This window comes from Lithobates pipiens, unplaced genomic scaffold, assembly GCF_037356315.1.
Source record: "Lithobates pipiens isolate NorthernLeopardFrog02 unplaced genomic scaffold, aLitPip1_a1.2 Scaffold_19, whole genome shotgun sequence".
NCBI classification, from domain to species: domain Eukaryota; kingdom Metazoa; phylum Chordata; class Amphibia; order Anura; family Ranidae; genus Lithobates; species Lithobates pipiens.
In genome coordinates this window covers 204,934,125-204,961,387 of record NW_027507764.1, presented here as the reverse complement: position 1 = coordinate 204,961,387, position 27,263 = coordinate 204,934,125, and the positions used below count along the sequence as shown (strand labels likewise).

The following is a 27,263-nucleotide window of genomic DNA, read 5'->3' as shown; positions in this document are numbered from 1 at the left end:
CTCCTTTACACAATAACCATTTTCACCCATTGCCTTCACCATTCATATTGATGGCATGTGACACTTACTGACCTTTAAAATTTTCCTCTTTACTTCACTTCTACATCACTGATTCAATCCCAATTTCACTATCTGGCACTATTTATCACCGTATGAATAGTGCAAGTGTCCTGCTTGCTTTACATTAAAACAGTTTTATTCAATTTTTTAGTAACAAAATCAAAACCATTATTCAATAAAATAAAACGATAGGTTCAGTACTACTGTGTTTGATGGTTCTAGTTCCCAGCATATAACGCATTGTATAGTACAGTTTGCATTCAATCACAATTACCATAAATTACAAGCTCCTAAAAAAAGAAAAAACATAAGAATTATTCAATTTTAAAATCAAAACTGTTTCAATCAAATGGTTCACATACCCCTATAATATGAATTATATAATGAATAGTTGCAATCATGCCAACAGGAATATTATATTGATATTTGAGCTTTTTTCCCCTTTGGAAAGAGTAAAAAGCGTTAAACAATAAGGAATTTAAGGCTGCCTTAGCAAGTAGTAAAGACACATTGTGAAAAAGCAATTTCATTCAGCTTTCCAGTGGATGATGAGTGACATCTAGAGACTTTATTCAAGAATGCACTACAGCAGAGAATCTTAGATGATAACTGTTATAAATGATAAATCTCAAAAAGTATGTGGGGATCCGGAGGAGAGAGAGAGATTGAGATATGTTTTTATTTCTTGTAATCAAGTTAATGAAGGGTATTTAAAAAAAAAAAAAAAAATCCTATAATTTATAAAAGCTCAATAGCAGCCATACTATTGTTTGTTTAATATTACAATGGGGAACGGTTATCGGTCAGATTTGTATCAGTTTGTCCCCTTGGAGGAATCTGCAATTACTACAACTCTCCAACATATACTTCTAACCAAAGCTAGATAAACGGTACATACTAGAACAATACAGGTAACCGACAGACATACTAACCCTGGCCTGTTTATTGATCACATTTGTGCTTGTTGCCTGAACAGATCCTTTGCCTATTTGCTGATCATGTCTCTGCCTGTGGATGGTGTTTGTGAGACACCAGTCCCAACCATCCCCTGCGACAACTGCACTCCTGAAACCACAGAAACGGTTTTGTTCCTCTTCCTCCTGTAACTCCTGCTGAACATTCCCGGGGGCATCTATGTACCAGTAGGTTAGGCTTGCTTGGCTTATAGGAACCTGGGATTGCAATACTGTAGTTGACACTACACTGAGCTATATTCCTAATCACTCCTATAGAGGCAACCTTTACAAAACATTGATTTTGATACAATTGGTTGATTTTTGTGATACACAAGATACAATGTCTGGTACATAACCAATCCAAAAATTAAAAGTCTCACACATGTGGAATCTCCATACTTAAGAGGAGCAGTCAAATGTGTTTTGGGGTGTAATTCTAAGCATGCCAACACTGTGTGTGAGAAATATCTTATTAAAATGACAACTTTGTGTACATTTTTGTATCAATTTTCATTTTCTTTCTGCATTTCCCAAAAACGTGTGGCAAAACAATGAAGTGTTCAAAAGACTCACATGCCTCATAAAATACCTTGGGGGGTTTGCTTTCCAAAATGTGGTCATTCTGTTGGTGTTTCCACTGCCCTTGTGCTCCGGGGTCTCAAAAAATTTGATGATAGGTAGTCAATTAGGTAGGTAAATAGGTAGGAAATTAGATGTGTAATTTATACCCCTAGAATGGCTAAAAGTGCTCCTTTAATCTTGAGCCCCTCTATATAGCTAGGCTGTGAAAAAGTCTCACAGAAGGGATACCGCCACACTCAGGAGGAGTAGCAGAATATTCTGGGGTGTAATTCTAAGTATACCTATGTTGTGTGTGAGAACTATCTTATTATATTTTCAACTTGGTGTAAAAAAATCATATACATTTTTTTTATGCATTTTCCAAAAACTTGTGGCAAAAAACAATTAAATTTAAATCCCACCATGCCTCTGCCTTTGGGAGTCATGCTTGTAATTGTCAGCCGCTTGCAAAGATCACAGGCAACAGCTGGAGGGCCACAGGTTGAGCATCCATGCTCTAGAATCACAAGGGTCAAGGGGTGACCCAGGGTGCTCTGAAGCCACAGGGGTCATGAAGCAACACTGAATTCTCAGGGTGCTCAGCATGAAGCATTGCTTGAACGCAGAGACACATGTTGCTTTGCAATTTAAAACTGGCATCAATTAACCACTTAAGGACCGCCGCATGGAGATGTACGTCGGCACAATGGCACCGACAGACACAAGTACGTACATGTACATGCTTGCCTTCCAGCGGGTGGGGGGTCCAATCGGACCCCCTCCCGCTGGCTGCGGCGGTCCGTTTTGCTTCAGGAGCGATCCGGAATGAGGGGATGGCCGTTGGTTTCTGGCCATCCCCTCTCGATCGCTCCTGGCGAATGAGAAGCTTCCCCCGCCTGTGTAGTGTAAACACAGGCAGGGAGGAAGTGATGTCAATCTCCTCGGGGCGGTCTTTTTGACCGGACTGCGAGGAGAGCAGAGATAGTAAGTGCACCAACACTACACTGACACGTAGGTACACATAGGCACACAAATCACCCCCCCCCCCCGATTTCCCCCCCCCCCCTAGTCACAGTGTCACTGATTGCAGTGATCATTTATTTACTGATCACTGCATTTAGTGTCAGTTGTGACAGTAAAAACTGTCAGGGCAGTTAGTGTTAGGTCCAGGGTAGCCCCCTACCCCCCCCCTAATAAAGGTTTAACCCCCTGATTGCCCCTAGAGTTAACCCTTCCACCCCCTTTTGCCAGTGTCACTAAGCGATCGTTTTTCTGATTGCTGCATTAGTGTCACTGGTGCCGCTAGGTAGCTAGTTATTTTTTATGTTCACCGCCAGGTTTTTATAGCGTTAGGTACCCCCATATACTACCTAATAAAGATTTTAACCCCCTGATTGCCCCTTGAGTTAACCCTTTCACCAGCGATCACCGTATAAGTGTCACTGGTGACCCTGGTTAGCTAGTTAGTTATTTAGGTTCCCCGTCAGGTTTTTATATAGTGTCAGGAACCCCCCATATACTACCCAATAAAGATTTTAACCCCCTGATTGCCCTAGTTAACCCTTTCACCAGTGATCACCGTATAAGTGTTCCGGGTGACTCTGGTTAGTTAGTTTGCTTTTTATAGCATCAGGGCACCCACTATTTATTACCCAATAAAGGTTTAACCCCCTGATCACCCGGCGGGTGATAACAATTAGGTTTTAGGGTCAGGGTCTGCAGTTTAGGGTTCCAAAGAAACGCATTGTTAGCGGGATCAGCCCAGATACCTGCTAGCACCTGCGTTTTGCCCCTCCGCCCAGCCCACCCAAGTGCAGTATCGATTGATCACTGTCACTTACAAACACTAAACACATAACTGCAGCTTTCGCAGAGTCAGGCCTGATCCCTGCGATTGCTAACAGTTTTTTTTTGGTAGCGTTTTATATTTAAATCCTGAAGGCGGTGCTTGGTTTTCGGGGTCCCGTACGCGGCTAGGCTCCTAAAAAGTCCCCCACATGTGGTATCCCCGTACTCGGGAGAAGCAGCAGAATTTATTTTGGGGTGTAATTTCACTTATGCCCATAGAATGTGAGAGCAATATATCAATTAGTGACAACTTTGTGCAAAAAAAAGAAAAAGTTTGTAATATTCCTGCAACTTGTGGCAAAATATAAAATATTTCATGGACTCAACATGCCTCTCAGTAAATAGCTTGGGGTGTCTAATTTCCAAAATGGGGTCAATTGGGGGGGGTGTTGTGCTATTTTGGCATTTTATGGCCTTGGAAACTGTGATAGGTAGTGAGGAGTGAAATCAAAAATTTGCACCCTTAGAAATCCTGAAGGCAGTGATTGGTTTTCGGGGTCCCGTACGCAGCTAGGCTCCCAAAAAGTCCCACATATGTGGTATCCCCATACTCAGGAGAAGCAGTAGAATATATTTTGGGGTGCAATTCCACATATAACTATGGCATGTGTGAGCAATATATCATTTAGTGACAACTTTTTGTAAAAAAAAAATTTTTGTGTCATTATTCAATCACTTGGGACAAAAAATCAAAATAAATATTCAATGGGTTCAACATGCCCCTCAGCAATTTCCTTAGGGTGTCTACTTTCCAAAATGGGGTCATTTGGGGGGGGGGGGGGGTTTGTACTGCCCTGCCATTTTAGCACCTCCAGAAATGAGATAGGCAGTCATAAATTAAAAGCTGTGTAAATTCCAGAAAATGTACTCTAGTTTGTAGACGCTATAACTTTTGCGCAAACCAATAAATATATGCTTATTGACGTTTTTTTTACTAAAGACATGTGGCTGAATACATTTTGGCCTAAATGTATGACTAAAATTTAGTTTATTCGATTTTTCTTATAACAAAAAGTAGAAAATATCTTTTTTTTTCAAAATTTTCAGTCTTTTTCCTTTTATATCGTAAAAAATAAAAATCGCATAGGCAATCAAATACCATCAAAAGAAAGCTCCATTTGTGGGAAGAAAAGGACACAAATTTCGTTTTGGAATGGTAAAGAGGAGATGCTGTTTGCAGAGACTAATTCTCAGTATCGGTTTTAATCTATATGTACCATTTCCCTGTATAATATGTGTAAATCGGTTTTTTTCTTTTATGTCCATCACTGAAGGCTAGGTAAAGGCTGTGGAAACTGTGGAAACTACTGGTTGATACAATGGTGCTCTACATAAAATTACTTTATGAAAAGTTCAAAAGCAGAAAAAATATTTTTCTACAGCTTTGTGAAATAGCCATTTTTGAAGAAAAGCAGTTATATAAGTCAAGAAGGAATGTGACTTACCACATGTTGCAGTTCTGGTCTTTCTTTCAATTCCACCACAACTTTATCAATCTACAATAAACGTAACAATAACACATTGATTATTTGATTATAATTAAAATACCCTCCTTATGACTATATTATCAAAATGTCTTTTAGGGGAAACAAATCTCAGATACAAGTTATCGGTGCGCTGCCATAGTAGCCCGTTTGCTATTCTTTATTTGTGTATTGGTATGTTTTCCTGTTGGTACAGCTTTTACCCAGACACTCCCAGCCTCACCATGCTGTTCAGCTTGCTTCACTTTACCCACAGAGATAGGCTTACAGGTAAAAGACTGATATAACACGCTGTTGTGCATGGAGTTTAAAGTGATGCTAAACATCCTCTTTATTCCCAAAAAATAATTCATACATGACCAATACTTAGTGGCCCTAAAATCTATTTTTCACGACGTTGTTAGTTACTGTGCTTTTCTGCCTCCGTGAGCTCTTGAACTTCTACCCCCTTTCAGCACTTCTCTATGCATATTACAAATCCCATAATTCATAGTCTACAGTTCTTCTCAGGAGCAAGCAAGAGAAGGTGGCTACATTCTTACTTACAGTGGAGCCATGGAGAATGAACATAGCCAGACCACAGCAGCAAAAAAAAAATAATTTGCAAAAAGCTGAGAACAATATAATTTACTTTTTTGGAGTAAAGAACACATTCTTGACTAGAATATTTTGAAACCAGAGTTTAGCGTCACTTTGTAAAATTACAATAATTCAACTTCTGCATCTTCTTGAACAGTTAAACTGCCTTTGGATCAGGTCAATCTGGCTAGTGCCATACTGTTTATGTAGACTGGGACTCAGGAGGCTTATCTTTGCATATATTGACATATGACACAGAACACAAAACAATGGGCAATTTCATCCTACCACATGCTTTTGGTCCTTTTGACACTAGCTTCTATAGGTGTGGTGTAGAGATTAAGCTGGTGCGATGCATCTGTGTGTTATGTAATATGGTATCTGACCAGGAGTGGGAGCATGTACCCATCAAAACCAGGTACACACTCCCCCGACCCACCCAAAAAGTGCAAATAGTTACTGTATGTATGTATATATATATATATATATATATATATATATATATATATACACACAGACACACGAAGTATATATATATATATATATATATATATATATATATATATATATATATATATATATATATATATATACACACACTATATTGCCAAAAGTAATGGGACGCCTGCCTTTACACTCACATCATAAACTTTAATGGCATCCCAGTCTTAGTCCGTAGGGTTCAATATTGAGTTGGCTCATCCTTTGCAGCTATAACAGCTTTAACTCTTCTGGGAAGGCTGCCCACAAGGTTCAGGAGTGTGTCCATGGGAATGTTTGACCATTCTTACACACACACACACACACACACACACACACACACACACACACACACACGTCACGTCACCCATTCTTTAAACAGGGAAAAGGTATAATGTACAAATTTACAAAAGGAGATACTTACAGAAATCTTGTCTTCATTGTCCAAAAGCATATCAACAGCTTTCTATAAAAAAACAAACAAAAAAAAACAAACAAACACACAAGACAGATTATAATTTCAATATACCTTACTTATACATATTGTCATGAGACCCTAGATAAAGCAGACCTAAACTCCTGAAGTAAAATTTTCATAAACCTGATTACACAGTTTTTATTTTAACATACGTCTCCACCTTGTACTAGCTTTATTAATACAATACAACAAAAGTAAATCACCAAAGCTCCAGGCCATTCCAAACCCACTAGCCTCATGTTGGACTATTCTTCATCTTGATCTGACATATCACTTCCAATGCGGCTGTCACATGACATTAGACAACCCTGGCATTCTCTAGAGGTATCAATTATCACCTTCTACAGCAGTGTTTCGCAATTCCAGTCCTCAAGGCGCACCAACAGGTCATGTTTTCAGGCTTCCCATTATTTTGCACAGGTGAATTGATCAGTTTCACTGCCTTAATAATTACCACAGCCATTTCATCTGAGTGGAATCCTGAAAACATGACCAGTTGGTGCGCCTTGAGGACTGGAATTGAGAAATACTGTTCTATAGCAATATATTATAAAATACAAAATGGTCATTAAAAGTTTTCTTTTTTTTTAGCTTCATAATACATTTGCACCCAATATGATTGTATACAAAATGATGGAGATTAGAAGATGCAGCTGTTGGGCCAACACGGTTTTGGTGACTTCTGCATTCATAAAGACTTTTTTTATTTGAACTCTTTTCTGATAGTATCCACATGTGCAAGTATCAAGAAGAAACAACTGGAAAGGAGTCAGGGTATGCTTAGTTTCAGGAAAGGCCGTTTTCAGTTGTCTAAGCCCACGTACACACGGTCGGAGATTTTGCCAACCAAATCCGTCGGATTTTGCCCGTCGGATTTAGTCCGACGGATTGTATCTGAAACTGTTGCATACACACGGTCGGGCCAAGTTGGCGAAAAATCCGATCTTTCAGAACGTGATGACGTAATTTTGTTACGATGGGACTACATTCAGGCTAGTAGCCAATAGCTTTGATGTAGGAATTTGATCTGAGCATGCGTGGCACTTGGTCCGATGAAAATGCTCTACACATTATCGGATTAGGTCCGTCCGGCCCAGTTGGTCGGGAAATATTTCCAACATGTTGGAAAATTGGGTTGGACGGAGATTCGGACGGAATCAGTCCGATGCATACCACACACAGTCGGATTATCCGACGACATGGTCCGATAGGACACATTCCGACGGATTCTCCGACCTTGTGTACAAGGCTTAACACAGTAGAGAAGTAAGCTAAGCTACATCTAATGTTTGCAAGCAAGAATTGGGTAACTACATAGTCATTGCAGGTTTCTTTAATCTGACCAACATGCTTAACCACCTCGCGCCCGCCCTATAGCCGAATGACGGCCGTAGAGCAGGCGCTTTCGTCCGGGTGGACGTCCCTGGACGTCCTAATGTTTACTTCCGCAATGCGCGCCGCCGCGGGTGCGCATCGGGGAAGTTCTGTGTTTGCCGTGTCCCCCGGGGACACGCAAACACAGATCGCTGTAAACGGCCAATCACAGCGGCCGTTTACAGCGCGATCGGCGTGTCCAATGGGAGATGATCTCATATGTAAACACATGAGATCATCTCTCAGCGCCGCTCTCCCTCCTCACACAGACAGAGTGTGAGAGGGGAGAGATGAACGGCTGCAGCGCCGTCAGTGTAAAAAAAAAAAAAAAAAAAGGTGTAAAAAAAAAAAAAAAGGTGTAAAAAAAAGTGCCATCCTGCCCCAGTGCCAATCCGCCCCAGTGCCACCTGTTAGTGCTATCTGTCCCCAGTGCCACCTGTTAGTGCCATTTGTCCCCAGTGCCATCTGTCATCAGTGCCACGTATAAGTGCCATCTGTCATCAGTGCCACATAGTGCCATCTGTCATCAGTGCCACGTATCAGTGCCATTTGTCATCAGTGCCACCTGTCAGTGTCACGTGTCATCAATGCCACTTATCAGTGCCACTTATCAGTGCCATCTGTCATCAGTGTCACGCGTCATCGGTGCCACGTATTAGTGCCATCTGTCATCGGTGCCACGTATTAGTGCCATCTGTCATCAGTGCCACGTGTCATCAGTGCCACGTATTAGTGCCACGTGTCATCAGTGCCACATATTAGTGCCATCTGTCATCAATGCCACGTGTCATCAGTGCCACGTATAAGTGTCATCATTGCCACGTATCAGTGCCATCTGTCATCAGTGTCACGTGTCATTGTCCTGGTGCTTCAAAAGTGTAATAAGTAGTCAACAAGTTAGATGTGTAATTTATGTTCCTAGAACACATGATGGCGCTCCCTGCATGTTGGGCCTCTCTATATGGCCAGGCTGTGAAAAAGTCCCACACAAGTGGTATTGTAATACTCAGGAGGAGTAGCAGAATTTTTTTGGGGGTGTCATTTGTGGTATACACATGCCATGTGAGAGAAATAACCTATTACAATGAAAGTTTTGTGGAGAAAAATAGAAAAAATTAAAAATCTTAATTTTGCAAAGAATTGTGGGAAAAAATGACAACATCAAAAAGCTCACTATGCCTCTTACTAAATACCTTGGGATGTCTACTTTCCAAAAAGGGGTCATTTGGGGGGTATTTGTACTTTTCTGACTTGTTCGGGTCACAAGAAGCGAGATAGGCCACCAGTACATCAGATGTGATAAATTTTGTGCGATTCGCACCACAGCTTGTAGACTCTCTAACTTTCACAAAGACCAAATAATATCCACTAATTTGGGTTATTTTTACCAAAGATATGTAGCAGTATAAATTGTGGCCAACATTTATAAAGAAAAATTAATAATTTGCATAATTCTGTCACAGAAACAAAGAAATCTGCGTTTTTTTTTCAAAATTTTCGGTCTTTTTTCATTTATAGCGCAAAAAATAAAAACCCCAGAGGTGATCAAATACCACCAAAAGAAAGCTCTATTTGTGGGAAAAAAAGGACAAAAAATTCATTTGAGTAAAGTGTTGCATGACTGAGTAATTGTCATTCAAAGTGTGAGAGCACCAAAAGCTGAAAATTGGTCTGGGCAGGAAGGGTGTTTAAGTGCCCAGTAAGCAAGTGGTTAAATACGAAGCAGCATTTGAAACTCTGGCTGAAAACAAAGCTACCTTTAAGAACATTACATGCTGCATTTTATCTAGAAATGTACATCACTTTACAGCACCAACAGAATGTTTTAATATAGTGCTGTTAGCAAATAAATGGTTACCTGGGTATGGCCTGGCTCCAGGCTTACTGTAGGTAACCCATAAAGAGAGTAACATATTTGATTTTTATGAAGAGGACCCCTTAGGCATTAGGACCCTTAACATGTTTAAACATTTTCACCAAAAATACAAACACAAAATACTAACGCTTTATGATTTTTTTTATGCTTTTGGATCTTTGGTAAGAGGTAAAGGGTGTGTTTCAAATGCCTACCAGCTGATCTGTTTAATGAATAATACAGCATTTAGACGCTGCTGTACTTGTAACATGCTGACACCATAGTTAATTTCTTTATTTTATATTTTAATATGCTGTTAGCAAGGAAAGGGTTACTGGACTGTGGCTTAGATCAGATACTGGTAACCTTTATAAAGCATCACTTTTCTGTGCTTTGGGAACAGTAAAGTACATATACACACACAAACACACACAAAAGTGAGTACACCCCTCATATTTTTGTAAATATTTTATTATATCTTTTCATGTGACAACACTGAAGAACTTACTCTTAGCTACAATGTAAAGTAGTGAGTGTACAGCTTGTATTACAGTGTACATTTGCAATAGGTTTTAGGTCTGGAGACATGCTTGGCCAGTCCATCACCTTTACCCTCAGCATCTTTAGCAAGGCAGTGGTCGTCCTGGAGGTGTGTTTGGGGTTGTTATGTTGAAATACTGCCCTGCAGCCCAGTCTCTGAAGGGAGGGGATCATGCTCTGCTTCAGTATGTCACAGTACATGTTGGCATTTATGGTTTCCTCAATGAACTGTAGCTCCCCAGTGCCGGCAGCACTCATGCAGCCCAAGACCATGACACTCCCACCACCATGCTTGACTGTAGGCAAGACACATTTGTCTTTGTACTCCTCACATGGTTGCCACCACATCATGCTTGACGCCATCTGAACCAGATAAGTTTATCTTGGTCTCATGAGATCACAGGACATGGTTCCAGTAATCCCTGTCCTAAGTCTGCTTGTCTTCAGCAAACTGTTTGCGGGCTTTCTTGTGCATCATCTTTAGAAGAGGCTTCCTTCTGGGACAACAACCATGCAGACAAATTTGATGCAGTGTGCGGCATATGGGCTGACCCCCCCCACACCTTCAAACTCTGCAGCAATGTTGGAAGCACCCATAGGTCTATTTCCCAAAGACAACCTCTGGATATGATGCTGAGCACTTGCACTCAACTTCTTTGGTCGACAATGGTGAGGCCTGTTCTGAGTGGAACCTGCCATGTTAAACTGCTGTATGGTCTTGCCCACTGTGCTGCAGCTCAGTTTTAGGGTCTTGACAATCTTCTTATAGCCTAGGCCATCTTTATGTAGAGCAACAATTCTTTTTTTTAGATACTCAGGAAGTTCTTTGCCATGAGGTGCCATGTTGAACTTCCAGTGACCAGTATGAGAGAGTGAGAGCGATAACACCACATTTAACACACCTTCTCCCCATTCACACCTGAGACCTTGTAACACTAATGAGCCACATGACAGCAGGGAGGAAAAATGGCTAATTGGGCCCAATTTGGACATTTTCACTTAGGGGTGTACTCACTTTTGTTGCCTGCAGTTTAGACATTATTGGTTGTGTAGTGAGATATTTTGATGGTAAAGCAAATTTACACTGTTATACAAGCTGTACACTACTTTATATTGTAGCAAAGTGTCCTTTCTTCAGTGTTGTCATATGAAAAGATATAATAAAATATTTACACAAATGTGAGGGGGTGTACTCTTTTGTGAGATACTAATATATATATATATATATATATATATATATATATATATATATATATATATACACACACACACACACACACACACTTACAAACTTGTGTAAAATGTTATGCTATTTACATTTAGCTATTGTCCTAAAAAGTGTTTGGGGACCTGGGTCCTGCCCCAGGGGACATGTATCAATGCAAAAAAAACTTTTAAAAACTGACGTTTTTTCAGGAGCAGCGATTTTAATAATGCTTAAAGTGAAACAATAAAAGTGTAATATTCCTTTAAATTTCGTACCTGGGGGGTGTGTATAGTATGCCTGTAAAGGAGTGCATGTTTCCCGTGCTTAGAACTGTCCCTGCACAAAGTGTCATTTCTGCAGGAAAGAAAGTCATTTAAAAGCAGTCGCGGCTATAATGAATTGTCGGCTCCCTGTAATACAGGTTACAGTCATTGGAAGTCTTTGATAAAAAAAAAAGCGTGGGGTTCCCCCCAAATTCAATTACCAGGCCCTTCAGGTTTGCTATGGATGTTAAGGGGAACCCCGCATTAAATAAAAAAAAATGACGTGGGGTTCCCCCCAAATATCCATACAAGACCCTTCCCCCGAATTGTACCAGGCTACATGTCCTCAACATTGGGAGGATGCTTTGGGGGTCTGTGACCTCTCAAAGCACCATAGCCCCGTGTTGATGGGGACAAGGGCCTCATCCCCACAACCCTGGCCGGTGGTTGTGGGGGTCTGTGGGTGGGGGGCTTATCAGAATCTGGATGCCCCCTTTAACAAGGGGACCCCCAGATCCCGCCCCCCATTTGAAATGGTACGGGGGTACAAAAGTACCCCTACCATTTCACAAAGAAAGTGTAAAAAATTGTTAAAAAAACACACAAAAAAGAAAAAAAAGGATTCCAGTTGTGGTAATCCAGCGATGGCTGATCTCTTCTCTGGGGTCCAGCAATGGGTGATCTCTCCCGATTGTCCAGCGCAGCGCATCCTGTCTCCACCGGAGACACTGCAGGAATCCCGGCAGCCTGACAGGTCTTAGCTGAGGAGGACAGGGCCACCCGTCACCTGACCCCACCCCCCAGGCTTCCCCAGTGATGTACGGGAGATGGGGGTTTCCGTTACATCAGAGGGGGGTGGGGTTACCCGCATGTCACTGGGGAAGCCCGGGTTTTTCTTGCGTCAGAAGGGGGTGGAGTCAGGTGACGGGTGGCCCCGTCCTCCTCAGCTAAGACCTGTACAGCTGCCGGGATTCCCGCAGCATCTCCGGTGGAGACAGGATGCGCCACGCTGGACCATCGGGAGAGATCACCCACCACTGGAACCCAGAGAAGAGATGGATTACCACCGCTGGAATCTTTTTTTAAATTCTTAATAAAGAACTTTTTCCAACGGTGTTTGTGTGTTTTTTTAACAATTTTTTACACTTTCTTTGTGAAATGGTAGGGGTATTTCTGTATCCCCTTACCATTTCAAACAGGGGGGGGGTCTGGGGGTCCCCTTGTTAAAGGGGGCTTCCAGATTCTGATAAGCCCCCTCACCTGCAGACCCCCACAACCACCGGCCAGGGTTGTGGGGATGAGGCCCTTGTCCTCATCATAATGGGAACATGGTGCTTTGCGGAGTCACAGACCCCATGAGCATCCTCCCAGTGTTGAGGGCATGTGGCCTGGTACGGTTCAGGGGGGGGGCGCTCTCGCCCCCCCCTCTTTTCCTGCAGCCTGCCAGGTTGTGTGCTCAGATAAAGGGTCTAGTATGGATTTTTGGGGGGAACTCCACGCCATTTAAAAAAAATAAATGGCGTAGAGTTCCCCTTAAAATCCATACCAGACCTGAGGGGTCTGGTATGGATATTTGGGGGAACCCCACATTTTTTTTTATTTGAAGCGGGGTTCCCCTTAATATCATACCAGACCTGAAGGGCCTGGTAGTTAAATTTGGGGGGGGGGACCCACACGCATTTTTTTTTTTATCAATGACTTTCAAGGACTGTTCTCTGTATTAAGGGGAGCTGACAATTCATTATAGCCGCGAGTGCTTTTAAATGACTTTTTCCTGCAGAAAATACACGTTATGCATGGACAGTTCTAAGCATGGGTTAAACCTCTTTTCTTATAATTTTAATGAGTGGCCACAAGTCTTGTTAAACTCCCTTCTGCGAAAAAGTTTTATCCCTATTGTGGGGTTACCAGTTTGTATTTGTATATTGATATCATATCCCCTATTAAGCGTCCCTTCTCCAGAGAGAATAAATTCAGTGCTCGCAACCTTTCCTCATAACCAATATCCTCCAGACCCTTTATTAGCTTTGTTGCCCTTCTTTGTACTCACTCCATTTCCAGCACATTCTTCCTGAGGACTTGTGCCCAGAACTGGACAGCATACTCTAGGTGCAGCCGGACCAGAGTCTTGTAGAGCGGGAGAATTAACATTTTATCTCTGGAACAAATCCCCTTTTTAATGCATGCCAATATTCTGTTTGCTTTGTTCGCAGCAGATTGCATGCCATTGCTGAGCCTATCATCTACTAGGACCCCCAGGTCATTTTCCATCCTAGATTCCCCCAAAGGTTCTCCCTCCAGTGTATAGATTGCATTCATATTTTTGCCACCCAAATGCATTATCTGGCATTTTTCTACATTAAACCTCATTTGCCATGTATAGTGCCTTGCGAAAGTATTCGGCCCCCTTGAACTTTTCAACCTTTTGCCACATTTCAGGCTTCAAACAAAGATATAATTTTTTTTTTTTTTTGTGAAGAATCACTAACAAGTGGGACACAATTGTGAAGTGGAACGAAATCTATTGGATTTTTGAAACTTTTTTAACTAATAAAAAAATGAAAAATGGGGCGTGCAAAATTATTCGGCCCCCTTGCGTTAATACTTTGTAGAGCCACCTTTTGCTGCGATTACAGCTGCAAGTCGCTTGGGGTATGTCTCTATCAGTTTTGCACATCGAGAGACTGAAATTCTTGCCCATTCTTCCTTGCAAAACAGCTTGAGGTCAGTGAGGTTGGATGGAGAGCATTTGTGAACAGCAGTTTTCAGCTGTTTCCACAGATTCTCGATTGGATTCAGGTCTGGACTTTGACTTGGCCATTCTAACACCTGGATACGTTTATTTGTGAACCATTCCTTTGTAGATTTTGCTGTATGTTTGGGATCATAGTCTTGTTGGCAGATAAATCTCCGTCCCAGTTTCAGGTCTTTTGCAGACTCCAACAGGTTTTCATCCAGAATGGTCCTGTATTTGGCTGCATCCATCTTCTCCTCAATTTTAACCATCTTCCCTGTCCCTGCTGAAGAAAAGCAGGCCCAAACCATGATTCTGCCACCACCATGTTTGACAGTGGGGATGGTGTGTTGAGGGTGATGAGCTGTGTTGCTTTTACGCCAAACATATAGTTTTGCATTGTGGGCAAAAAGTTCGATTTTGGTTTAATCTGACCAGAGCACCTTCTTCCACATGTTTGGTGTGTCTCCCAGGTGGCTTGTGGCAAACTTTAGATGAGACTTTTTATGGATATCTTTGAGAAATGGCTTTCTTCTTGCCACTCTTCCATAAAGGCCAGATTTGTGCAGTGTACGACTGATTGTTGTCCTATGGACAGACTCTCCCACCTCAGCTGTAGTTCTCTGCAGTTCATCCAGAGTGATCATGGACCTCTTGGCTGCATCTCTGATCAGTCTTCTCCTTGTCTGAGCTGAAAGTTTAGAGGGACGGCCAGGTCTTGGTAGATTTTCAGTGGTCTGATTCTCCTTCCATTTCAAAATGATCGCTTGCACAGTGCTCCTTGGGATGTTTAAAGCTTGGGAAATCTTTTTGTATCCAAATCCGGCTTTAAACTTCATGATGCTCTCTGCGCTTTCAACAGAACCCTGAGACTATCACAGAGCAGGTGCATTTATACAGAGACTTGATTACACACAGGTGGATTCTATTTATCACCATCAGTCATTTAGGACAACATTGGATCATTCAGAGATCCTCGCTGAACTTCTGGAGTGAGTTTGCTGCACTGAAAGTAAAGGGGTCGAATAATTTTGCACGCACCACTTTTCAGTTTCTTATTTGCTAAAAAAGTTTAAAATATCCAATAGATTTCGTTCCACTTCACAATTGTGTCCCACTTGTTGGTGATTCGTCACAAAAAATTAAAATTTTATAGCTTTATGTTTGAAGCCTGAAATGTGGCAAAAGGTTGAAAAGTTCAAGGGGGCCGAATACTTTCGCAAGGCACTGTAATTGCCCACTCCATTAATTTGTTCAGATCTTTTTGCAAGGTTTCCACAAAGTTATTGCCCTGCTTAGCTTAGTATCGTCTGCAAACACAGAGATTGAACTGTTTACCCCATCCTCCAGGTCGTTTATGAACAAATTAAATAGGATTGGTCCCAGCACAGAACACTGGGGGACCCCACTACCCACCCCTGACCATTCCGAGTACTCCCTATTTATTACCACCCTCTGAACTCGCCCTTGTAGCCAGTTTTCAATCCATGTATTCACCCTATGGTCCATGTCCCTCCTGTCAGGAGTTCCCTGTGCCTCCTGTGTCGCTCGGTCACCATGTTTTGGTTAAAAAAATATTCATATTTAAAAATAAAGACGGTCGCTTCATTCTGCCCCCTTGCATTTGCACCTGCACTGAGGACAACACACCACTGATCTGTTTGTCTCCAAAAAAAATGGCCACTCGTTACTCCACCTCTCTACCTATGATGCTATCGGACAATCGAACATGCGCGGTCAACGTCACCAGGGAAGATGGTGGCCGTGCAGCCACAAGGATGCTTTAAACAGAAAAAAAACAACGTGGCAAGAGCGTACATGCGGTCCTGGTGGCCGGGGCACAATAGCAGGCCACGCACAGTGAACTCAGACTGCCTAAAACAAATGCAGGGGAAAAAAGAAAGGGCACACAGCCAGCTCTAGCAGAAAAAACTGAACACAGCAACTCAAAAAAACTTCCTCCAAGGCACACATGAATTTAAAGTAATAGTAAACTTTTTTTTGGACTCCTACCTACACAGGTAAGCCTATAATAAGGCTTACCTGTAGGTACAGTGAATATGTCCTAAACTTGCGGTGTTTAAAAAATATTCACACAGCATGCAATTCGTGACGTCATTGGCGCATGTGCTCTGAAGGAATGGCATACCCATGCTGTTCCCTCAGAGCTGTGTGTCATGCCCGTGCGATGCATACTGGCACATTATGCCTTTACGTTGAAGGTTTTTTTTTCTAAACATGTTCAATTTTACTACCACTTTCAAAGCAGCAATAAAATGGATACCAAAAGCGGCTTACAGGAACTTGCTAAGCTCACCGCAGGATCTGTCTGGGAAGACCAAGATCCAACCTTCACCCATCATGGCAAGCAATGTCAAAGTAGACCCTCAGAAACTCGATCCCCTTTTCTTGGGGTCCTCTGCCCTGGAGCATTTTTCGGGAACGGAGCATTGTGTGTGCAATTCTACCACCATCAGTACTAATATTACAGAATATCTATTATCATCTGCTATAATAACTGCATTTTTTTTTATATATGTAAAATATTAAAATGTTAATAAATATAGTCATTCCTGAATAATTCTTACATACCTCAGTATCAAAATCCATGAGCAAGACAATTTTGTCCTTGATACAGTTGAAGAGGTTATGTTTGTTTATAAGTTCAAAGACCTCTTTGTGCCGAAGTGTTAAATAAATTTCAAGAGCTTTACTGTAACACTGATCATATACATGTCTGTGAAAAAAAGACATTAAAAGCTCATGAGCATAAGAATGAAAACGCTGCCATCTCAGAAAAAACAAATTAGTTTACTTTGGAGTTACTGAGCTTAGGCTCTCTGGTAAGATAATGGCACAATTTTGGAACATTGGCTTTGTATCTTTCAACTGAAAGGAACCATTTTAAGCTGGTTTACAGTAAATATGACTGTCCCCTGAAGGCCCCAGATCAGCTGTTCTAAACACAGCAAAATAAGAACAAGCAGACCTAGAGCACCTCAATGGGCTATATACACAAGCGCATGCTCCCAATCCGCCAGCATTTTGTCACATGACCTTGGCCAAAGGAGATTACAAAAGTGACATTCAGGCATAGCTAAACGGTTAATGGCTCTGCCTGAACTATAATCCTTGCCATCAGAAGAGGACACATCAGTGGACACTCGGACATGTAAGGAAGAATTTGCAAAAAAAATTGTCTCAACCTTTTCTACACACTACTAAGGAGGCTGCTGTTCTATAAAGTGTTCTATAAAGTACTAGGTCGCTCTAAGGAAAAGGGTCCACATTACATTATAAGCCATTATTCATTTATTACTATCCCTTCTTTCTCACAGATGAGCATCATTTTCCATCTTCCAGGAAATAAAAATGTTTGAAAACCCTTTCATAGTGAAGTATTTGGTTCAATCACATTATTTCATACTACAATCATTGCATTCATCTGAACAAAGGAACATATACTTCTTAAATTAAAGCCTAAAGAGGAACTGCAGTCTGCTCACATAATTTGTAATAAAAACATCTTTGCCATTCTGAAGCTTCCCTCCAACCACTTTGCATATTATTTTATATATACTGTGATTCTGTATTTGCCAAATATGCTTCAGAAATCTCCCTCCACTGAGTCTGGCTGCAACCATTTTAACTGTGGGCAGCTGAAGCTGCTGCCTGTTGACTTCCTGGATTTACACAGAGGCGAACCTCCAGCTGTGCAGCTCTCATTGGCCCTCTTAAGACTGACCCCCCCCCCTTCCTCCCAAACTCACGAGAGTGAGAGAGCTGTGCATGATGTCATAAGCCTAGGCTAGTGACCAGACAAGAAAGAGGAAGTGAGCTGTATAAGGTATTTACTGGTAGAAAGTCTGCTTTAAATGCAGCCAAAACCACAAATAGAGAAATCAGAGACATTGGTTTTCCAAAGTGAATGATATTCTTATATTCACGAGATGGAGGACCTTACAGCAGTTCTCAAAGACAAGATCTCTGATCAAATCAAAAAATATTATTGGAATGACCTTAAAGTGGTTGTATCCTCTGCTTGGTGATTTTTAGCTACAGGTAAGCCTATAATACAGCTTACCTGTAGGTAAAATGAATATCTCCTAAACCTGCATGGTTTAGGAGATATTCGCCCTGCATGCAGCCAGAAAACGATGTCAGCGACACATGTGCCCTGATGGTCTGGTGGATCATGCTGGAAATTAAGAGCTCCTTGCTGGAATGAAGGACTCCTGGAAATCTCCCGCGCATGCGTCATCACGGCTCCGGCCACTCACAGCGCCGGAGCCACGAACCCTGGAAGAAACGCAGAGGGAACATGTCAGCTCCCTCAGCAGTGAACGGGAGGCGGTGCAAGCGCTTTGTTCTAAGGAAGTATTTCATAATGAGCTAGTATGTGGTGCATACTAGCTCATTATGCCTTTGCCTTACAGGTTTAAAAAAAAAAAATTGTCAGGACATACAACCGCTTTAAAATTTATCTCTAGATGCCCACAATTACTTGGCTAAAATCGGCTAGAGATGTTGGGTCGATTTCCTGGCTTCTGGCCTTGTTACAAATTAGGATTGGGCTGGGATGACAGCCTGGGAAATGTTCTAGACACTGTTGATTTTTATTTATGTATTATTTTTATTTTATTTATTCGTTTATTTTTCCCTTTCCCCTATTATTGACAGTTTCCCTTGGGAAGAAAGCCATGTACCTCTTTCTTTTTCTTCTCAATTCTGTTCTTATTTCTCGCCATTCTAGGGTATTCCCCTTGGACACCCTATGTTTGCCCTCTCTCTGTATTTAAAAGCTGGAAAATGCTGGGTAGCATCATACTAACATATATTTTGCCACACTGCATGCTATCAGGCTGCTTGGTCCAACATGGGTGGTGGTGAATTTCAAGACCTCCCTACTGAAAGACACTATATGATCTTGCCAGCATTCTGTGGGTTTTCTTTCAGCTGGGTGTGCCTTCACAAAGAAGTATTCATTAACTACTTCAGCCCTAGAAGGATTTGCCCCAATAATGACCAGGCCATTTTTTGCAAAATGGCACTACGTTATTTTAGCTGACAATTGCATGGTCATGCAAAGTTGCACCCAAACAAAATTGATGTTCTTTTTTTCCCACAAATAGAGCTTTCTCTATGATGTGTGACATACACAGAATGCCTCTTCCACACTCGTGCATGAGATGAGGAAAACACCTGTAACTCACAGCAAGGGGAAATGGAGATCTGCCTTGTTTACTATGGCAGATCCCCATTCTGTCATTGTGGGGAATGATTGCAGAAGGCCGGCGGACATGGAGTCCGCTGGACCCGCTGATGGTTTCCTATGGGAGCTGTCTTAACTGGCCTGACTTGTGTTGGTCCAACACTGAAAAAGTTCCTGTACTACTTTGGTCCAACTGGGGCACCATTTCAACACATTGATTTGAATGCAAGTCGCATCTAAGTCGGATCATCATGTTAACTGATCCGACTTGTGCTCTGAGGATCTTGAAGAGGAACTCCACGCCAAAACGTAAAAAATAAAATGGCATGGGCCCCCCCACCCCAAAATCCATACCAGACCCTTATCCAAGTACGAAGTGTGGCAGGTCAGGAAAGGGTAGGGACGAGCGAGCGAGCGTCTCCCCCCTCCTGGACTATACCAGGCAACATGCCCTCAACATAGGGGGGTGGAGGAGGGCTCTGCACCCCCCACCCCAAAGCAACTTGTCCCCATGTTCATGGGGACAAGGGCCTCTTCCCGACAAGCACGGGCGGTGGTTGTAGGGGTCTGCAGGCAGGGGACTTTTTGCAATCTGGAAGCCCCCTTTAACGTCGGGAGAAGACATCAGCAGAGGGAGATGAACCAGCAGAAGCACCGGAAGAAGAAGACAGTGGAGGGAGATTAGCCCAGAGGAAGTAGACATCAGCGGAGGAAGAAGATATCACTGGAGGGAGAAGAACCAGAGGGAGAAGACATCACCGTAGAAAGAAGACTGGTTGGAGCTACAATGGGTGACATTCTTAATTTTTAACCACTTGCCGACTGGCTCATGCTGAAATACATCGGCAAAATGGCTCTCCTGCACAAACTGATGCATCTGTACGTCAGTCCGCAAAAGCAGGATGGCGCACCCGAGGGTCCAGCAGACCCTATGTCTGCCGGAGGCCCGTGGTCGCGTCGAGGAGAGGCAGAACAGGGAACTATGTAAACAAGGCATTTCCCTGTTCTGCCTAGTGACATGACAGATCTTCTGTTCCCTGTCGTTCACACTTTGTGGATGCAGCAGATTAAAAAACTTGAAACAAATAACATTTATCTCAGCCAACATAGCAGATTAAAGGTCAGGCATATGGGGGGGGGGGGGGAGTAGTCAATTACGCAAGTACAAGGCACTTATTTAGGTAAGTAACATGAGTAGTATATAACAAAAAGGTAAAGAAAGGCATTTAAATGGTATCTGGGCATCCTGGAATCTAAGGTGGGTACCAAGAGGTCCACGGTCCCCAACTGAGTTCAAGGGCACGGAAGGATCTTAGATATGGAGTCAAGGATTTTTCGTACAAGTAATGTTGTTGGGTAGTGAGCTCAGTTTTTTCACACTACATGGGCAACAGAGGAGGGACAAGGTTTAACAGCAAGAAGGACTGCAGATGTACAGAGGAGGAAGCCGATATGTGGGCCCTGTGCTCTCTCCTCCTCTGTGTCATTAAGCACTCCATCTTCTTTCTCCAGAGAAATTGGATAGCGGTGCAGGGAGAGAGGTCGAGCTATCTTACCATGCAGCTTAGCAACCCCTGAATACATTTTTAATAGGGACAAGTGCTATATGCACTGGGTCCCCTGGGGGTTTAACGTCTAATCAGACTTCCTCTTTAATATACCAGCCCTACTGTGCTATGATTCTACTGTTCAGTGTTACAACAGAATTGGGCACATATAAAATGAAAACAATCTTTTAAATGTCATAACCTCCCAAACCTTTGCTGAACACAAACTTCAGAAGTAATAAAAAGATTACTTTATACAATGTAATGAAGAAACATCTGTATATGTGAAGACTTAACTTACAATTCTGCCAGAGCCTCCAGAAGTATTCTGTTGTTTGGGTCTTTGTTCAAATGCCCCTTTAAAGCTTTTACTATGGTTTTGTTATTGTACAGGTCTCCAGGCCATTCTCTTATTAGTGTTGCGAATCCCTGTAAAAAATGAAAGATATCTTTTTATAAAAGGTTCGTGGCCTAGAGCTGGTTGTATAAAACATTTCAATATAGCAAAACTTTCACAGGTAGAGAATTTGCAACATTACAGTAACACAGACTTATAGTCAGCATTTAAACAGACATTCTGCTCCTGGAGTTGCAGTTATCGATTTAAAAAGAGTAGTAAAGTAATGAAGTAGTGACTCACTCCCCACTTTTTCAACGGATTTTACTTCTTTACAGTTCCCTGTACACATTTCAAAGAAAACACTTTGCTCATGTTATTCTCAGCTGCTGGCTCCAGGTTCAGTGTTATTTCCCCTGAACTTCCAGGTACGGGTAGCAGAGAAACTATGACAGTGCAGGAAGTCGAAGGTGTGCGAGGAGGGGGAGGCAGGGGGTACCTTCCCAGGACTCTGTGGTGCTGTAGATGTAAACAGCTTTATCTGAGCTGCCAGACAAGAGTGCGCATGCAGTAGTGTCACCATGCAACCCTGGAAGGAGATGGTGACACCAGAGAAAGCACTCAGGGGAATATTGACAAAATGTATTTCCAGCAATAGCAAGTCTAAAAGTAAAACTTTTTTTTAACTTTTGGATAGAGCAAGGGAGGGTTATAACCCCCATGGGGTTTATTTTTTGCCCTCCTTGTTCCATTGGGGAGATTTACCTTCACTTCAGTCACATAGCTAAAACTGGAAGTGAGAGGAATTTCCTGCAAAAGGTCACCAGAACTAGTGTCCCCATTGGCAGATTTCCCCTCTTACTTTTCTGGGGACAACCCAAAATTTGGGATTTTCTTTAACTTTCACCCAGGTGTTGAAAAACTTCTCCCCTCTAAGGAAAAATGAAAAAAGTTCTGCCTTTAGTTATATTTAGGAAGATAGAATGATAAAATAGATGTAAACCGCACTTTTCTCTAAGGCTTAACAACACATTATTCAGACTTCTGTAGTGAAACAGCACATTTTCAGATGCAAACATTTGTTGTGGTGACAGTAAACATTGCACCCAAGGTTCTGCATACGGGAGTTGGGGAATGCATTACCATAGGACACTACAGTTCAAATTTCTGCAGGTTCATGTAAAGTACAGTGGACAGGTGCTGTATATTTCACTGCAGTAAACTAATTTAAACAAGGTCCTAAAGAGAACCTGCGGCAAGGAGTTTTAATATTATTCAAGTATATTCTTAATTTATTCTTAATAAGTAAAAGAGTTTTAAAGCCAAATTTAAGTTTTGGATGCTGTAATGTAGTCAGGCCTAATACATAATAATCAATCGGTATGCTTTTTTTATATCTATGTACTATTGTGCTACAACTATGGTTCAAATGTGCTGGCAGCAAGCTAGATAGCCAGGCACCTACTAAACACAGGGAACAGCAGTCTGAATCTCCAGTGCCATGACAGCCCCCCCCCCCCTTCAATTAGCATAATTCTTGCTCCCTGAGCAGCACTGTTAGTTGAAAAACTGTGCAGGGAAGGCGTTTGACCGTTGCGCTTTGTGTTGAGCATCAGTTAGGATCTGTAGCATTTTTTAAGCCTAGTAGTGCATTAAAAAACAAACGTTTAAATTCAGGCTTCCTTGACTTAAGTGGCTGCAGTTTCTGGATACCAATGCATCTTAAAAGTTCACAAAATTCTCCCAGTAGCTTAGCTCACCCTGTTACAAACAGCAGAGACTTGGTAGCCTCCTAATCTTTGGCAAAATAGCTAAGGGCACATGCACAAAGGAATCCTTGCTTGCAGTGTTCAAAGCGCCACACAATATTAAACCCAAAAACAAAAACTAAAAATTTAATTTTTAGATGTTGTGGCTGCATTAGTTGTCTTCCGTTATTTTATTTTTTTCATACATTTTTATTGAAGCAAGAGAATAAACATGTAAGGCACATGTGGCACGTTAGGCAATTATGTATCAAAGCGCATAGATTACAAAATATTGTAGGAAGAGACAAAATACTCTTGTAAGATAAAACAGATATATATATATATATATATATATATATATATATATATATATATATATATATATATATATATGATTTCCATCTCTCTCTGATTTACGTCTTATAGGATGTGGACCACAGCTGAGAAATAAAAACAACCCTATAGAGGTATTAGCAGTAATATATATTTTAATGTTTTTTAATCATTGTCTACCTATATAGGGTGCTATTAGTGTCTATGACGAGGGCAAAAAGAGTTGGAAGAGGGAAATTGGGTAGAAAGGGGAAGGAAATCAGAGAGAAAAAAAAAAAGGGGGAGGTGAGGGAGAGGGAAAATGGTGGGGGGAGGGGTGAAGGATGCCCGCATTCCCTTTCTCCTCGCACATAGAGCTTATTGGAGTAATTGGTTTATTTTGCTTATAAGGTTTAGTGTAGCAAGTTATTGTATTCCTGGAGGAAGACGGAAGAAGGGGAAAGTGGGTATATATATGCAGAGAAGGCATATAAATGTATGATGTTATCACTCATACTGTGAGTAATCAGGTGTTCTTTTAAAGCGTTGTCAGCAGCGCCATGTTTGAGAGAATTAAGAGATCTTTTCTTGTGAGATGCTGATAAGCTCTTGTATTTTTTCTATATTGTTTAGTTTGTGAACCCATTCCTTTTTCTTTGGTACAATCATTGAACGCCAGTGGTTTGGTATGCAAATATCTGGCAGCATTCATCATAAACAGCGACTTAAGATATTTCTTTGGGATAGAGGTATGCTGAAGCAGATATTGAGCAGGAGGGAATTCAATGTTATCTGATGTAACTTGTAGTATAGACTTGTGTATAATTTTCCAGAATAATTCGATTTTGGGGCAAGACCACCAAATGTTGAGCATTGACCCATCAGGTGCATCACAACGTCAACATTTATTTGTGGTTGAGTTTGAGAATTTGTTTAGGAGGGCGGGGGTCCTGTACCATCCAGTGAGAACTTTGAAACAGCATTCTTGAGTGGCGACATTTGTTTATGTGTTTATGTGTGTGTTCATGTGTTTATGGGTGCAAATGGATTCCCATTTAGAGGCTGAGAAACTTACTGTTTAGGTAATTTTCCTATGCTGTGAATGCGGGAGAGGAGAAAGCTAAGCCCTCCTAAAAGAGAGAGGGGTAGACACACGATATAAGATGCCTTTGGGGTGACTTTTTGGAACATAGTGTCTCCAGTGTCATTAGTGGCCTTTTCCAATGGTGAACAAAATCCCATCTGGACAGGAAGTATTTCACCTGCATATATATCCAGAAGGGGATAGAGTGAGGAGGCTAGTTGTGCGTTGAGAGCCTCCCAGGATAAGAGAGAATCTCCCTGGTAAAAGTGAGTTGCTAAAACATCTCTATATGGCCAGATCCTCTGTAGAAAGTCATCATTTGTGCAAGGGGAAAATTCTAGATTTGAGCACAGAGGGGTAAGCAGACTAAACAAGGGAGTTGGGTTTGAGATCATCTTCATGTGTTTGAACACTTCCAAGGAAGGGCCGATGAGCGTGTGAAGTTTGATCTCAGGAGGAATGTGCCGTGGGTGCACCCATGATAGGGTTCTCAGACAGAGCGGGGTCATTCTGTGTTCTAATGTGACCCAGTCTTTGACTTTATGGTGGATATTCCAATTGACTATTCGGGTGAGGTATGTGGCCCAATAATATCGCCGTAAGTCTGGAAGAGCTATTCCCCCTTTATTTTATGGTGGAGTTAGTTGATCTAATTTAATTCTGGGGGCTTTGCCTCTCCATATAAAGGTTGTGCAAGCATGACAAAATTAAAAAAGTAATTTGGAAGGCAAATAGGTATTGTCTGCATTACATAAAGGAAGCGGGGAAGAATTGTCATTTTATGTAGAGAAGCTCTGCCGAACCATGAGACGTGTAGAGAGGACCTGAAATGCTGGAACTCTCGTTTCCTTTAGGATAGGGGTAAAATTGTGTTAGTAGAGATCCAATAGAAATTTGGGGATTTCAGTTCCCAGATATGTTATTTTCTCCTTGGCTCAGGAAAAGGAGAATTTTTTTTTGCATAGAGTGACCATGTCGGGGGTAGAGATATGTTAAGGGCATATCATTTTGAATGGTTTATTTTTAGATTGGAGAGCAGCTGGAATTGTTCTAGGTCTTTAAGTAAATTGGGCAGGGATAAGTGTGGTTTCCAATAAAAAAAAGAGAAGGAGGTCATCAGCAAAAGCAGCAAGTTTATATGATTGGTCCCTAATGTTGATGCCACTAATGTGAGGGTTTAAACATATTCTATTTAGCAATGGTTCCAGGGTTAGGACAAATAGTACTGGGGATAAAGGTAATCCTTGTGCAGTTTCATTGTGTAAATGAAAGGCGTTCGATAGGTGGCCGTTAATGTGAACCCTAGCTGTAGAGTTAGAATATAGGGCTTTTATATATGCTCTCATTGAGGCAGGAAGTCCAATGCAAGAGAGGAGAGCATCCATATAATCCCAGGCCACTCTGTTGAATGCTTTTTCGGCATCTAAGGATAGGAAGAAGTCTTCTTTTGCATTAGAGCTAAGCTAGTGATGGATGTTAAGGGCTTTTATTGTGTTATCCCTACCCTCTCTACCCGAGATAAAGTCAACCCTACCACTCCTCTCCTCTTTGTACTCTACCCGGGATAAAGCCAAAGTGGCTCAGCGAGATTAGGGAAGGGAAAAGTGGAAGAAGTCGGTTTGCTATTATTTTAGCATAGATTTTGATATCTACGTTTTTTTATCAGAGATATAAATTAATTTGTGATGAGTGTGTTCTCTTTTCCTTCTTTTGGGATCACAACAATGTGTGCTTCTAGGTGTTGGGAAGAGGGTAATGTGTCAGATTGGAATGTAGGAAAAGCTGAGAGAAATCTGTGTTTTAACACATCTGTTAAAGTTTTATAATATTGCAATGGTAAGCCATCTGGGCCTGGAGCTTTACCAACTTTCTTATCTAAGTGCTTTTTCTAATTCTTCTTCTGAGAGGGGCGAGTCGAGTTTTCAGACTGCTTCTGGTGAAACAGGCGAAGGGCCATAGATTTTAAGGAAGTCTTGGATACGTTTTGATCTTTCTGGAGCCAGTATGACATTTGGGATTGGAGGGAACGTTGTAAAGAGAATGGTAGTATTGTTCAAACTGGGTAGCTACAGTAGGTGCCGCCGATATTGTGTTTCCAGCACGATCCTGTCGCGCTGGTTCCCGGCGACAGGCTTCTCTAACGGCGTGGGGGCCCCCCAAAATCCATACCAGACCCCTATCCAAGCATGCAGCCCGGCCGGTCAGGAAAGGGGGTGGGGACGTGCGAGGGCCCCCCCACTCCTGAGCCGTACCAGGCTGCGTGCCCTGAACATGGGTGGGTGCTTTGGGGGAAGGGGTGCTCTGCGGCCCCCCCACCCCAAAGCACCTTGTCCCCATGTTGATGAGGACAAGGGCCTCTTCCCGACAACCCTGACCATTGGTTGTCGGGGTCTGCGGGCGGGGGCTTATCAGAATCCGGGAGCCCCCTTTAAGAAGGGGGCCCCCAGATACCGGCCCCCACTCTATGCAAATGGGTATGTACCCCTACCCATTCACCTGGTGAAAAAAAAGTAAATAAAACCCAACACACAAGGGTTAAAAATAGTTTATTGCACAGCTTCGGTGGTCTTCCGTCTTGGGGGGTCTTCTTGCCGCTGTCCGGGG

The 27,263-nt window shown here is 42.1% G+C and overlaps 1 protein-coding gene across 1 annotated transcript in view; it reads right to left on the bottom strand.

Annotated features, from left to right (window-relative positions):
• The window catches only part of VPS41 (VPS41 subunit of HOPS complex), a 487,204-nt gene that overhangs the window by 58,016 nt on the left and 401,925 nt on the right, over positions 1-27,263 (bottom strand). The window contains exons 18-21 of the mRNA XM_077491629.1: positions 21,480-21,607; positions 17,012-17,156; positions 6,393-6,434; positions 4,871-4,921 (exon numbers count right to left, since the gene is read on the bottom strand). Of these exons, the coding sequence (XP_077347755.1) occupies positions 4,871-4,921; positions 6,393-6,434; positions 17,012-17,156; positions 21,480-21,607 (366 nt within the window). The remainder of the gene's footprint in view (positions 1-4,870; positions 4,922-6,392; positions 6,435-17,011; positions 17,157-21,479; positions 21,608-27,263) is intronic.